Source organism: Diadema antillarum, unplaced genomic scaffold (assembly GCF_040938485.1).
Source record: "Diadema antillarum isolate AM-2024a unplaced genomic scaffold, OU_Dant_1.0 seq00000462_RagTag, whole genome shotgun sequence".
Classification (NCBI taxonomy): domain Eukaryota; kingdom Metazoa; phylum Echinodermata; class Echinoidea; order Diadematoida; family Diadematidae; genus Diadema; species Diadema antillarum.
The window spans coordinates 271,674-287,909 of NW_027271433.1; the positions used below are offsets into that span (position 1 = coordinate 271,674).

The 16,236-nt window shown below is 38.2% G+C and overlaps 1 protein-coding gene across 1 annotated transcript in view; it reads right to left on the reverse strand.

Moving 5' to 3' along the window:
* Window positions 1-5,719: 5,719 nt before the first annotated feature.
* LOC139733173 (uncharacterized) overlaps window positions 5,720-16,236 on the reverse strand; it is a 63,064-nt gene continuing 52,547 nt past the window's right edge. Inside the window, exons 20-23 of the mRNA XM_071644015.1 lie at window positions 15,430-15,576; window positions 14,233-14,312; window positions 13,435-13,825; window positions 5,720-9,931 (exon numbers count right to left, since the gene is read on the reverse strand). Of these exons, the coding sequence (XP_071500116.1) occupies window positions 5,739-9,931; window positions 13,435-13,825; window positions 14,233-14,312; window positions 15,430-15,576 (4,811 nt within the window). The 3' untranslated portion in view covers window positions 5,720-5,738. The remainder of the gene's footprint in view (window positions 9,932-13,434; window positions 13,826-14,232; window positions 14,313-15,429; window positions 15,577-16,236) is intronic.

Below are 16,236 nucleotides of genomic sequence, written 5' to 3' on the forward strand. Positions count from 1 at the left end.
CTTGTACATAGTGTAGAAAACGATGATTTATCAATCCATGATCATTGTGTAATCATCAAAAGTCTAGTAACCAAACAGAAAAAAAACCCACTACAATAAAACAAAACTATTAGGGTAAAGTTCAAAAATATTGACTTCCTTTTTCACTCCAGTTCATGGCATGTGGAACAGTGCGCCATACTGACGGCTATGTCTTTTAAACTATGCAGTGTGCCATATTCTACCACAGCCATTTAATGAGCACAATTCCCTAATAATCTCAACAATCACACCTGAGATACATTGCTTCAGAAAGTGGAGCACACACTTTTAACCAAAAAAAAGAAAAAAGAAGAGAAACTTACGCAAGAAATAAAAAAAAAAGAAACCAACGCAAGAAAAGTAAAAATGCTTATATTTTGTAGTAATCCTGACCAATACACACATACTAATTACATTTTAAACGTGCATGCTCCCAACCTGTAAACATATTTTGTTCCATCATCATTCTGTTGGTATATATCGTACATTTGTTCGTTTTCAATTTGCAATATAAAATAATGAGTTATTATAAAAAATAATGATTAATTTAGTCCATCAAACAGCGTGTGTTTGCAATATAATGTAGAAAGAGATATTTATACATTGGTTTGTATGCATCTTTCTTATCTGATATGTTTTCGTTACAGTGTGTGTGTGACATTTCTAGCGTAATTCTCTTTTACTCATGTTTTGTAATCCTTTCATTAGCCCTAATCCACAATTGTATATATACAATTATTTTATAGAATCGGCTGCTGTATACCGTGTGTGAAAACATGATTGAATGTAACTTTTTATGTCTGTTTACAAATACTCGAAACCCAAATTTCGTTCCCCGTGAAAATGCAGTGGAAAAAGTTGTTATGGAAAACATTGCTGAACTTACATTTACTCCAAACTCCATAATGTAATACAAGATTTCCTTCTTTTTCAAAAAAAAAAAATGGACCCCGTTCTGTTCTTTCTTGACAGTTAGTTACATTGCACTGTCTGCATGTGTGCGTGTGCGTTCGTGTGCGTGCGTGCGTGTTTTCTGATATGAGGTGGCAATGCACTTTCATACGACTTTCGAGACCGAGAATTGAATGAAGAAACGGTTTGCAAACTAAAATATTTTCAGTTGAAGGAAAGCAGGGTATATTCCCGAAATATACATGTGGATCGAGTGAATGCAGGAATATTAGTGGAAAATATCAGCAAAATTTGAGGAAAATCGGACAATTCGTTCAAAGTTATGAGTGTTTAAAGGTTCGGTGCCGCAATCGCTGGCTGAGAAAAGCGCAACAGCTCGTGACGTCACTGAAGGACTATGAATGATAAAGTGAATATAAAGAGAATACCGCAAACTTTTCATTTTTCAAGCATAACGAAAGAGCAATTTTGACTTGCTTCTTTTAGAAAGCAGAGCGAGTAGTGTTACCCTAAAGATATGTCAGTTACATGTCAAAGAAATCTGTACTTATCATTTTAAAAAATGAAATTTTGTCGAATTCTCTGTATATTTTCTATTATTATCGCTGGTTTGCAGTGACGTCAGGAACTGCTGTAGTCTTCTCATCCAGCGACGGCGGCACCAAAATGTTAAAAGTTCTTAACTTTTAAACGGATTTTCAGAGTTTCCTCAAACTTCACTGATGTGTTCTATGCATTTACTCAATCCACATGTATATTTGAGAAACTTCCCCTTTGAATTCTTTATCAAATGATAGACTATTAACTTGTCAAGAGATAGAGTCCGACTAGACGCAGCGCAAAAACCTGCGTTTAGCTATTCTAGTCAAGCTACGACAGAGGCAATCCAGATAAGACAGTAAAATATGAACTATATAAATAAACACACTAGTTTCAGTAGCACATTGTCACACAAGTACGTTAAGAAGTCAAGGGTAGTTCGCTTTCTTAATCATTAAATTCTACAAAGTTTTTATTTCTTTTCTGCAAATGCTGCTATGATACAGATCTTTTGTACATTGGTATCGTAAAATACAATTCAACAATCATCATTAAAGGAAGTTTTATTTCGTAAACTATGATGAAAATGGCTCAACAAAATGAACAAGACGTAACATGTATCGTATATAACATACTTTGAAATTTTATACAAGACTTCCGTTACTAATCAATAAAATTGTTCCCATGAAATTGCATTCAATGTTCATCATTAATGATTTCTTTCACATTGCTTAAGTAAACTCAACAAATACATTCATCCAGTGCGTATAAAGCAGACAAGGATGTTCACGTTCTGATCAGAGTTGGAACTTTAAAGATATCTTATCTACAAAGAAAAAAAATGTACAAAACGACCTCTTAGAAATGTATGACAGCTGCTGTAAGTAGTATTTACGACGTAAGAATTAGTCAATGAATTACTGAAGTAGAGAACGTTCTCACAGGAAATTTGGCTTTAGACGACGTAGGAAAACTTTTCAATATAGAAATATGACAATAAAAACAATCATAGTATTACAATTGTAAAGTTCCAACTTTTAGGTAAAACAAATTCTACAGTGAAGCCGGTTCATTCAAACCATCCTTGATATGCACTGATATGAGGACAATATGATTTGACAGTAAAAATCGCCAAAACTTTCTACTTTATAATCAAAGATATGTAAACAAAGCAGACTGGTTGAAGAAAAAAGACGACTAGGTCGCAAACTCTACCTTGGCCAATGGTTCTCACAACAATTATTGAGTTTCCTTTTAAAAGCAGACAAGATTGTCTCGCTTCAACAAATAATAAATATCATAATCGATTACTTTGAGAAATATTTTCAAACACATGACCGTTTCCCTTTAAAAATGTCACGATACACAACTAACTTCAGAAGGGCAGAAATAGTTCTCCCGTCGAAAAATCAACAAAAGTAATGCAATCACTGCACGAATACATTTTCGTTTAAAAATAGTTGACTCAGTATCAATCAATCAAGTAACAAGGATGGATATGGACGAGAAAATGAAAGAGATTCGTAGACAGAGTAAGAGATAACTAATACGGAACAAGGCAAAGAATGTAAACCCCTGAAACAAAATAGACAATAGATATCCAGAAATTGGATTTGACACAAAAAAAAAGCCAACAACAAGCAAACAACAACCACAACACCAAACAGAATTACATCGCTAAGCTGGAATTTAAGAATTCAGTTGAATCATTGAAAAAAAAAGTTTTACGTAGCCGCTAATGAAGCTATGATACTTGTATGAGCAAGCAACCCCAGGAACGATGGCTCAAAGTCCCCTGCCGAAAGGCTCTTATAGGCACTGAGGATAAAGTGCCTTTGCCGTGGGTCACAACTTCTGCTGTCGGGGAATTTGAAGCCAAGACTTTGTGATTGAGGTCTTATCCCCAGAACTATACTATAGTTCTTGAAAAAGAAGACGAGGAAATAAGAAAAACCCAGCAAGATATACAGTAGAAAGGTTCATGCGTGCGCGAGAGAGAAATAGTGCGACTTGGATGAGAGAAAAAATAAATAAAGAAAGGAAGACTATAAACACAATCTTATTAAACGCAGACGCAGAGAAAAAACAAAAATAGTTCCACACCTGAAAATCATCTCCCTAAATACATGAATGATGAAGTACAATGTAACAACAATCATCATATATCAAAAGTATAATTCATTATATAAAGATCAGTTATAAACACAATTTAGTAAGAATCCTCAACCAAATAATACAGATTCTCATAAAAAAGTGTATAATCTTTACGATTTTCTATATAAGACAGGAAAAAAAAGACTGCTTTTATTCATGAAAATGTTACTTTTATACAAGGAAGTTACTGGCTGTCTAAACCTTCGGCAGCATATCAATTTCTAACCCCCTCCCCCTAAAACAACACACAAACGCTCACTCACACACACACACACACACACACACACACACGACATGAAGATTTATAACAGTTCCACATGCCTTCACCAGATATGGTATTTCTTCATGTGAATGTTGTGCTTATTCTACCTTCACTCTTTTTTTTAACCATAAAAACCAGTCTATTTGTGTTACCGTTGAAACAACTGTAATGCTTACATGATTGTGACCACTCCCGTAGCAACTCCTGCTGTAAGTGCTTTGTCTATAATACCAGTGACAATTGTATAAATAAATGAAACTGGGTCTGGTATTATCTATAGTTGTTATCCTTGGTTTACGGTTTCTACCACGTTGTAATGGTCAATGCACTTAACAACTTGTGATCACCTGTACATAGTTTGCCCTGAGAATCACAACCTCAGTTATGTAACTGTGCACTCATTTCACTTCCTAGGAGGCACAAGTACCACCATACGCAAAGTCCAATGTTACTTTCGTTTATCATCATGAAATATCCATCATATCCTAGCCGGTACTTTCACAGGAAAAATAATGAAGCGCCACTGCAGCCTCAATATAGGATTGATTATACTTTTGCATGGAGCTAAGTCTCAGTTTCTCTGCTGTTTTTGATGTACAGCCCTTGCCGATGTGGCTTTAGACACTAAATACATGACTGTAGTTCTCATTTTCATTGTGCTTACACTTGTGAAACTTTGACTGGCACAAAATGAGTGATTTTAGTTACCCCAACTTATTCTAATTGCCCTGTATACGTTCAAAACATAGACCACTTAATTTGCATTAGCGGAGACCGCAGCCTGACGCCATATTTATTGAAATGGTAAGCACGTGTTTCAAATGGATGCAATGCACGAGGGATAGGCCTGATTGGTAAGTATGACATTCAATTTGAACTTTAAATGTAAATACCGATATGAAAAAATTGCGTATGTGTTTTCTGAAGATACACAATGAGGAATTCAGTTCCCATGAATCTACTACGCTCTGCAATTTGCTCACATCCCTTTATCGCAGAAAAATAGTTTAAGTTGTAACTCAGCCACAAATTATCGATAGTCTAAAAGTGAAGTGCATATTTCGCAGAAATGAAGTGTAATGGGAGAGCATTATTCATTTACTCATTTTTCATACACCAGTGTCAAACCGCAGGCTTTTATGGTTGAATCATAGGTGTTGTCATTTCAATACATTTTAAGGACATTTCTCTCAAATTTGGGTGCATCGCTTCAAAACAGTCGTGTGAATCGGCAATGTGGACGGAGCCTTCAATTTGTTTTGTCAAATGCACACCTTAAGATATAGAGGTTTCTGATTTCTTTGCTATCTGGTCCTATCGTCATCACCTGCCAAACTTCTCGTATACTGTCAAGTTTGTACACATTTGACCATATAAAACTGAAAAGGGACAAGTGTACCCTAGAGTAGTCATTACTCAAAATATGAGGATGGTATCAAAAAACCTGTATCACTCTGGACTAGCATGTAAGCATTCGGTAAAATGTTGGTGTGACATCTCCTTCAAATGATATAGCAGACGATGGGAATACAATACTCAAATGTAAATCAGGAATAACACAGTAAAAAATATAACAACCCACACCCCACATCTATTGACAACCAACAAACCAAAATTGTGTTCAGGAAGAATTAATCCTTGGCAGAATATTTTCTTGTTACACTGAAACATAGCGTGGTACACATTGTAAAATTAAGGAGGAATACCTATGCATACAGATGATGAGCAAATTAAAATCGAGTAACAAACTGAGGTAATGATAAGGAACCTAATGTTGAACGATGTAGTTTGAAGGAGATGATATATACTTTGTTGTTAGAAAACACTCGGAGACAATCTTGCATAACTCTTATACATTCAGCATGAAATACACCCTTTGACTTTGATGCCTCTTTCTTCCTAGAGTCAAACTTTTCATGGAGCAGTCCCACCCATCATGGCTGACTCTATCAAGATAGGACTCTCGATTTACAGAGATTATCTGATTGGAGAAATCTTCTGAAGCTGCTTCACCATTCATAGCAAAGAGTGACCCTGTACTGTGTCTGTGTTGGAGCTTAGGTGGTCTTCTGCCAGTCTTTACCCTCATGGTCACGTGAAAGGTAGTTCCTGCCATTTCCTTGGAGACATCGCCTTCCCCCACGACACCAGTTTCTGAATTCTGGCACCGAGCATTTGACTCATTAGATGGCCTCCCTTTATTTGTTTGCTCTGTGGCCTCTGCTGGGTCGGATCTTCCTGTGGATGAAATGGCTTGTGTCACATGACCCTCACGTGAAGAAGAATCCAAGACATCTTCTGATGCTGGTGGTGCTAAAGATGATGTCGATGGTGAAATAGTTTTCTGCTCTTTCATCTTCCCAGCATCCTGAGCTTTCAAATTGGAAATTCTCAGAAACGATGGCTCAGGCAAAGTTATCTCCAAAGGTATGGCACAACCCTCTTGAAGTGCACTTCTGTTGTTGTTGGTGTTACAGGTCCCAGCAAGCGGACTACTTTTTCCACCTTCAGAGAGAGTAAGATGGCTAAGTGTGATGCCATCTCTAGGTTTATTCTGCGTCAAAAGATTCCTGAGATGTCTTGGTTTTGGAGGAACAGGTGGCTTCTTCTTTGCTGGCTGGCTGGAGCATTCTGGCCCAGATGCGGACAGTGCGAGTGTGCTAGTCTTGGGTGGAACAGGAGGTTTGCATTTAAGTCCTCTTGGATGTCTAGCGATAGCATCAACCACAGTATCCTGCGATGAACCACTGGTGGTGGAGTCATAATCAGAGTCAGAGTCACTATAAGCGTATGCCGACATGTGGCTTCGAGGGATTCGGCTGAGGAACCTGACTGAAATTGCTCCCCCAATCTCTGGCTTACTTTTAGTGATGGCCATTTTCTGGGTCATAGATGCATCCACCTGGCGATTAGAGAAGCTATGGGGAATCTGCAGTAATGATCCAGGGGAAGAGTTCCTTCTCAGATTCCTTCGCTGAGACAGTTCATTGTCTAAAAGAGATGTCACTTCTTCAAGAGATTTAAGCATATCAAAAGGTTTTTCTGCAGTGGCACCACTCTCTGTTAGTCCCTCTTCAACAGACCTACTTTCATTTGTAATGCCTTCATCGGTTACCTCTGTCACCCTACCACGAGGCAGCTGTGAGTCAGAGTCCACAGCATCTTCTTCACTGGTAGTACATTCTTGTAGGAAAACTTTATCACTATCTGATGATCGGTCACTGTTCTCAGCTTGCTCAAGCATGGCAATTGATGCACTGCTCTCAAGACCTGCTACGACATCTACATTGGCTCTCTTCCCATGGATGGTCTGATGTTGAGATGTTTTGATGCTGCCGGAACCAGGATTTGATGACTCAGTAGAGCCAACAGACTCCGCTGCCCCTCTGTAGAGGGTCTCGGGTGATATCTCTACTGTCTGGATATTTTGTACTCCAAGGTCACACTGTACACTTCCATTCACATGCAAGGCACTCTTCCCTTCACCATCACTGTCTTCTTCATCAAAACTCCGGTTGTACTCACTCCTGAACTTACTTATGCTCCTCCTTGTAGTCTTAAGATCAGAGTTCAGAGTGGACACAGCCTCATTCTCCCTTGGGTTTGACAGCATGATTTTACTGCTGGCAACATGTTCCCTGGAAGACTCCAAAGTGGTGGGTGACTGCACATCAGCTTCTTTCTCCACAGTTTGCTCGTTTCTATCTGTAATATCAGGAATGTTTTCCATTCCATTTGCTATCTCTGCATCTTCTCCAGTCTCTTCTTGATCATCTCCCATGAAGCAAGTCTCTGTCAGCAGACTTGAATCTAAGAGTTGTGACAGGCTTTGGAACCCACAATCGCACCCCTTAACTATGCAGATGTGGGTTCCAAATCCATCTCCACTACCCCTGCTCCCAGCTCCCTCGAGGTTGTTCCCCTCAGGAGGTGCCTGCTGAAGAACTGGCTCAATTCCACTAGAAGCCTCATTATTTGAATCAACTTGGGCATTTGCTAAGATCTCTACTCCATCATCTATTGCGGAGTTAATGTACTCATTGGATGACAGTGGTTCTTCAACCTTGTCCAAGGGCTGATCATGGATGTACACTATTCTGCACTTCCCCTGATTCTTGGTTGTCTCTTGGGGCAGGACTGGACAACTTAATGGTCTCGTAAGATTGCCTTCACGATGCCAAGTACTGTGACTGTGGCTGTTGCTGGTGTCTTCAGAACATTCTACCACTTGCCTCATGTCGGTTCTTTCCTCAGTTTGAGTGGACTTTTCGATGGTGTCTATACATTCAGTTTCCTGGTCTGTATCTTGAAGTATGGTTATTATCGATTCTTGTGGGAGTTCTTCACGAACATCAACATCGCTACTGATGACTGCAACAGGAGAACTCTCTTCTTGAGATTTCCCAGTACAGGTTATAGGAACATCTGTGGAGTCGCTTTCAGATAACACACTGTTCTTTGAGCATTCCATATTTATTTGCACCTTGAATGTTCTCTTGACTGTTTTCTGACTTGAGTTTTTTGTAGTTGGCTGTGATATTGCTGTTTCTAGGGATTCGATGCTCCTAGATAGCTCAGTTGTTGAATCCCTTTCTCGTTGTCCCTCTTCTTGCTGCCCTTTGGTAAGCACATCTACCTTGGTGATATCAGGAACACTCCTAGTTGTGAATCGCTTCTTCAGTGATGATCTCAGCCCTCCTTTTGAATTGGCCTCTGACTGCTTTGAAACAAGGAGATCGTGTTTCTGAAACAGACCACTGAAGCTCCTTGCAAAAGTTTTGGGCTTTGATTGAGTCCTTGGAGAGGCCTTCTGAGTTTCATTCTTGGCCTGCTGGATAGAATTCTGACAGCCATTGACTGCAGTTGGCAAAGCTCCTGTGGGAATACTGCTACTGGTGTCACTGGAGACTGGAGTGTGGCATGAGTTTTTTGCAGTCTCGTCTTCAGGTTTAGATACTGCTGCAGGGAAAGTGTCTTTACTCTGGCAAATTTCCACTTGATGATGCAAAACTCCATGATTTGGCATTTTCCTGCCAACTTCTTCTTCTCCCTCACTCTTTGAAGAGCTTGCTTGTTCAATCTTCATGGATGCTCTGATTTCCTCTTCTTCTTTTGCCAAACTAGCCGCAAGGTCGAGCAGTGAGTCAACTACATAGTTGAGTGAGCCCATGTCATTCTCATCTGGCTCTGACCAATGACTAGATGATGCCTCTGCCACATCTTGTCTTCTGGTCTCTTCCTCTGTGTGATCAGTGCTCTTGGTGTCTGCTTCCTTTGGAATATCCACCGCATCAACCTGCTTTTCATTCAGGGAACTGTGACTACCTCTGCTGCTGGTGGCCTTGCCATCTTTTCTGTCATCTCTTGTCATATCCTGCTGCACTTGCAATGATGCGCTGGTAGGAGCTTGACCCTCTACAGGCAGTTCATTGTGTACTTGTGGGGGTAAGATTACCTGTGTAAGTGAACGGCTGGGAGAGTTTGGATCCACTCCCCGCCCTCTGGAAAGCTCTTCTTTCAACTCAGTTATCGAAATGTCATCAGTTGACCCAAGACTTGAGAAGGACATCTCTGTCGACTGGCAGTCATCGAGAGATTCCCCATCATCTTGGAGGAGTTTGTCTGGAGGGAAACGAGCTGACATGATGGCCTCTATCTCCACAGACATGTCATTATTGCTAAGTATTGCGCTTCCCTCGCTCAAAGCTGGAGGCTCTGTAGGCACAAATACAGGATAGGTGAAGTCATCATCGTAATCGCTCTCGCAACCAGACATGGCCCTCCCTTCCCGGGAGTCCCAAAAGTCTGCCGATGAGAGGGAATCAGAAGAGGGTGAGGCCCTGAGGCTGAGCCTTCTCTCCTGGATGACGTGGAGGAGCATAGACGGAGACAGTCCAAGCCTAAGGATCTGAGGGATACTATCCAGAGGAATGCTGACTGAACCATCTGCCTCTAACTCTGCTGTGTCTCCACAGGATGAGATCAGCTCAATCACAGACTCAGAATCAACAGGATACAAGTCGTCCTTGTCTTCAGCGAATACTGAAACACAGAAAGAAGGAAACAAAATAGAGTGACAGTTTTATGACATGAAAATGAAAGCATTTAATACAAAATCCCTCTCTCCATTTATGCAGCTTTAGATTCAAAGATCTGATTCTACATTGCAGTCAACTTCTTGTAAGATATAATGAAATTATTTTGTGCAAATTTTGGGCATTGCAGAATGATTTTCCTCCTATAAAAGGATGAATTTTCTGAAGAAATAAAGTTCTAGGCATGGCAAACATGTTCCTGCTCATCATACTTAAAATCAAAGAGAAAAAAAATAATAAAAGAGAACTAGATATATAGAAAGTGGTAATCGATATCAACAGATATTTTCTTGGAAGATGTAATATAAGATTAGATTACTTTCACAGTAAAGACAAATGAACATTTTTCAAAGAAGCCAAACATCAATATTAGGAACAAGGAACAAAGAAGGCTGATTTGTGCAACTGAAGAATGAAAAACAATATATTTACAGTTCAATCAAAGCAAGTGAGTACACACATAAACTTTCTCTACTTTGAGCTGTATTGAAACAAAACAATAACTGCTATGGCTTCTGTCTTGAACAGAAATTAAATGAAAGCAATTAACATTTACTCTATGTGAAACCAGTGAATAATAGTAAAAAAGCAGTATACACTACAATAATCTAAACATTATTTAAAATCAAAGAATGCATTTAAACATCACAAATGAAATGGATAGATGCCTTTTGATACTAGATTTTGATTTGGCTCTGTAATATCTAAAAAAACACACCTGAAGTTCATTCTAATCTATTTTATGTAAGCAGCAAATATCTTTCCATACATTTCATTTTGCATATCTCATTGAACCATTAGGTGATATACTATTACACACACAAAAAAAAGAACTTTTTATCAAGTGTATGGCACAAATCAATAAAACGTGATGCCTTTGTGAAGGTACACATGAAAGGAAGGACACCTGCAATATGTTAAGGAGCATTTTCAAACCATACCGTGGTTGTAACAGTAGTGCAAATACATCCCCTCTCTCTAGCAAGAAATCACCTAGTTTGTGTGTGTGTTTGGGTTTATTTCATATGGCCACTGAGGAAGTAAGTAAATGCTAATGACCAAACTACCACAGGACTAATGGTTTTAAAGGGATGGTATGGTTTTAGTTGAGATGGAGATTCAACATTTTTTTTTCAAGATGATAAGAAACCACTCATGAAATATTAAAGAGTATAGAATTCTAAGAGAATTTCAAGGTTTATTTGATAAAAATTGGTTTTGAATTGGCTGAGATATATAAAAACAAATTAAAACAAGGCAATCATAATAAAATGTGGGTCCCACCCTTCATTAGGGTTGCCTTATATTCACGATATCTTGGCCATTTCAAAACCAATTTTCATCAAATTAACTTTGAATTTCTCTTTAATAGAATTGTATGCTCATTCACATTTCATAAGAGGTTTATCATTATCTCACAAAGAATTTGGAAACCTAAAGCTCCATCTCAACAAAAACTACATCAAGTCCCCTCCAAAGGGGTAGGCAGTGAATATTTCATGCTTTGCTTTTAAAGTTTTATCCACTGAACTTCAATGTTTCCTGACTTGTGTGTGGTGTTTGAAAAAGAAACCACACAAAACAAAACAAATCAGGGCAAATTTGGGATAAAGCAAACTCTTGTGGAAAATATTTTGGAGATTATTCATTTGTGATTGGTTCATGGGATAAAGATTGATTTTTTTAAATCACTTCAAAAAAATCAGTCAGCTGCAAATGACTGGGAAGGACGGCTTAATACTAACAGAGAATGAAACAAAATGCTTTAAAGGTAAACAAAATGGGCATGCAAGAAGAGCAAATCACACGGCACAGTGTCACGCAAACACCTGTGAACAGCAACAACAAGAGTGAACACTGCATCACATGGAAGCCTGGTGGGTCCTATATAAAGGCTAAAAAGGTAAGATAACAGCAAGTCTCTTAGTTGATGTATACACTAAATACAGGCACATCTATGACATTATTACCTGTTACTTTGGTCCTTGGCATAAATCGGTGGTTAAGCAGAATGAGAATGGCAATGGTTCAAATGTTAATATGAATGAATGTATGGAAATGCTTAAGATAATGACTCAAAAAATGCCTCAGAAGAAAATCTGTTAAATGTAAGAAAGCAGAGAGAAAAGCACCAAATGTACCTTCTGGTAGAAAGTGATACGTACAATGAAGAGGCAAATTTCAGCATTCCAAATTTTCTAATCGGACCAAAAAATTGGTTTTGTAAAATTAGTTTTGTATCCAACAAAATGTGAGTTAAGATCATGAACAATCAAACATGTGAGAATTAGATATATACAAATATATATATATATATATATATATATATATATATATATATATTGCTATCACAGATATTCAATGTACTTATTGTGGCACTCCCTTGAACAGAAGCAAGAGATGAACAGTTCATAAGTTTTGAAAATATAAAACAAACTACAAGATCATACCCTATGAATTTGAGGTTGGCTCAAGAAATCAATTGATCATAAATTGCAATATTTTTTATTAATGAGATTTTCCACTTTTTAATTTTTGTATAGGTGCATGCCAGGTACCACAGAAATATCTCAAAAACTTTTAGTAAGAAAATATTAAAAAAAAGAGTGTTGACTAAGGCTTGCTCTGTGTCATATACATGCATGAATAAAAATAAGTAAAAACACATGTAACAAACAAAAAACAGAATGCCATAGATATGATCTACGCAGTTGGAAAACCTATTGATTCAAAGCAAATCATTAGTGTAGAGTGACATGGAGAATATATTTTATTTTGGTGGACTATCTTCAAAACTTTTACCACTTTCATTACAAGTGAACAAAATCAACTTAAAGATATGGTAGATGTACACAAAAATTGAAAGCCTATTCTTGACATCACCATCCCCTCCTTGGGGTAACACCAGCACATTGTGTGATCAGTGCATGCAAATTAAGTTACTTCTGATTTGTCGCTTGAGAATGAGAAGGGCGTTAAGTTGTCTCAAACACTATAGGTTTAGTGGCAACTTAACGCCCTTATCATTCTCACCCGACAAATTATAAATCAAAGGCAATCATGTTTCATCAGACCTTGAATAAAGACATAATGCACGTACTTTAAGAAACACATGTTAAGTTTTTGTCATCATGCATTCTCTCCACGTATGCAATAACTTGTTAGATAAATCATTCCAGTGACCAGTCACCTCCTATATAACATCTAAAACTGTTAATTGAAACAACATATAGCCGCATCTGAACTGAATGGTCAGGCAGTATTCTTTTGCAAGTATTAGAATGAATAGTTACTATGAATGCAAGAAAGCACAAGTTTTCATTTAATTCATATGTGTAATAGTGAGACACTTCAGATGAGATGCATGAGTTATAAACTGACATTTTGTCCATAAGGCACTGACAGATTGCAAATGTTAGGAGTTTGCAAACTGGTCTTCACATCTCTTACCATCATCTGCACTGTCCGGCTCATCGTTCTGTGAACGCGTTTTCCGCATCTCGCCCTCATAGCTCCGCCTCTTCTGCCTCAGCATTCCAAAAGTGGGCGGAGTCGCGGCAGTGGGCGAGGTCGGGGAGTGCGTCCCGCCGCTGGTGCCGACTCTTCCAGCCACCGTCATGATGTTCTCCACAAGGAGGGTGGTGGTGCTATGTCGGCGACGGATGCCCAGCCGCTCAGCCAGGGAGGGACGACGCCTTGGAGAGGACTGGTGGTGGACTGGGCTGCCAGAGAGGAGGTTCACCTCATTGTCAATGGACTTGGTGCGGTGCCGGCTGGGGGATGCGGTCGAGACGCGCGTGATGGAAGTGGAGCGCAGGCTTCGACTGTTTTTGACATACTTCTGAAATTTTGCAAAGAAACAAAACAAATGAAATGAATTATACATGCTGTTCACATTTTTAGAGCAACATTTAGTGTTGATAGTGTACAGTGAAAGTTTAAGAATATAAAATTATTTTGAGACAATGCTTGGGTAAAGTACACAACTTTATAAATTCTTCTACACACATCACTAACAATTTTGTATATTCACACATACAGATGACCATCATGTTGAAGGACAAAATCAGAGAACATTGCAACTAAGTTTATCTGGAAATATATAATTGTGACATTAAAATAATGATGTATTGAAGTACAATATACTTCACTACACGTGTTCTGTGCATTCTTGTTATAATTTCTGCATGGCTTAGAGATAGACTAACAAGTATTGTCGATCCATCCGTGTTGTAAGTGTCACATTACCTTGTCAGTGAGATCTTCAATTGTTATGTGCACAAATATGGTGGCATGATCCAGGCCCTCCAAGTGGATGTGTCTGTATCCTATCAAGGAAAACAAAGGTCACAGAAAACAAAAAATTACAACCAATATCAAAGTCTACACATTTCTTTGTACCTGCCAATGATGATCAATTTCAGGTTTTATCCGACATGTTCTTGACTATCTCCTTGTTAGTTAGGGCAACACAGCTCAAGAGGAAATACATTTCACGTCATGATTTAGAAATTAGTATTTTTCCATAATTGCATATAATCATGATGACCTTTCTAAAGGAAATTTGATTGATCTGGCACTGAAAGAGATACATGTATCTTTGCAATAGCATACTCTCAGGGAAGATAAAGGGTTTCAGTGTTATGGCAACCAAAACCAAATGTTAAAATGTGAATTGCATGAAAGCGGCAGTGTTAGCACAACACATCAGTGAAAGTTTGAGGAAAATTGGACAATTAACTTAAAAAGTTATGAATTTTCAAAGTTTCATTGCCAAAATTGCTAGATAAGAAGACTACTGCAGTTCTTGATGTCATGTGAAGACAACAATATTCTGAAATATAAGGAGAATTCCATGAAATTTCATCTTTAATTAAAGGTACAATTTGTTAGTGACATATTGGTATGGTGAAATAATATTGTTCCCCTAGCTTTCTGAAAGAGGTAATTAGTCAAGTGCTTATTCATTCTGATGGAAAAGTGAAAATATGCTGAATTTTGTTTACTTGATAATAATGTTGTCCACACATGATGCCATGAAATGTAGTAGTCTCCTTATTCAATGATGACAGCACCATAACTTTACAACTTCATAACTTTTGACTCAAATGCCTAATTTTCCTCAAACTTTCACTGATGTGTTATACCCGGCCAATATTGCTGCTTTCATTTATTTAGGTTTGGTCCTTTAATACTGTAATCAAAATTGCAATCATTAACACTTCTCTCAGTTGGGTTTTGGTTTCCTTTAAGAATAAGACAGAGGATTCATTCTAAAGTCTGTATGACAAGTATTCACTAACCCATTCCATACTGAATTCTGAAATCCCCATAGACTTAGTACACAGGCCACCAGGTTCTATATGGAACGGGTTAAGTGGAGGGCAATACAACAGGACAATGGGCCAAACAGGTGGATTGGAAAAGAGGGGTGTGGTGGAGTACCTTGGGCCACGCTGCTGAAAGGGAATGTGGCCTGTCCTATGAAGTCCCTGCCGATGGGGTCCTCATCCCAAACCACAAACCTGACCAGGGTCAGCTCAGGGAGGCTGATGGGGAATGTCATGATGCAGTCCCATACTGGGTTGAATCCTGGCGAAGCAAAATGGAAGAAGAAGGATCAAGGAGGAGGAGGAGGAGAAGAAGAAGACGACAATGACGTCGATGACGTCGACGACGACGAAGAAGAAGAAGAAGAAGAAAGAGAAGAAGGAGAAGAAGAAGAACATTACAATTAAATCTTTTTAAAAAAAATCATTTCCAGTGTAATGAAGAAAAGCAAATAATATATCAATCTAAAGTTATGCATCTAACGATTTCAGATCTGCTAAAAACCTACAATTCATTCCCCCCGATATATTGCATGCCTTGTGAGCTAATGCATCACACATTCCTACCCCAACACTGAATTACACTGTAAATCATTTGTATGCAAAAATATTCAGTAAAGATCAACCTGAAAACAATTATTATTCAAATGATTTGATGGATACTGAAATGAAGCTAACCTACTTCACTCTACCAAACACTCACTACAGTAATCTACCTCAGGTTGTTTTGTTGGAGTACCTTTGCATGATGAAAATGTCAAAAATGTTGCTTAGTCAATATAATATGGTGATATAATGTTTGAAATAAGACATAGAATTTGTAGATGCTCAACATTTGTGGAATAGATTACCATTAGACATTCGGAAATGTCAGACTTTAAATAGTTTTAAATCAAAAGTGAAAACTTTTTTGTTTTAGCAT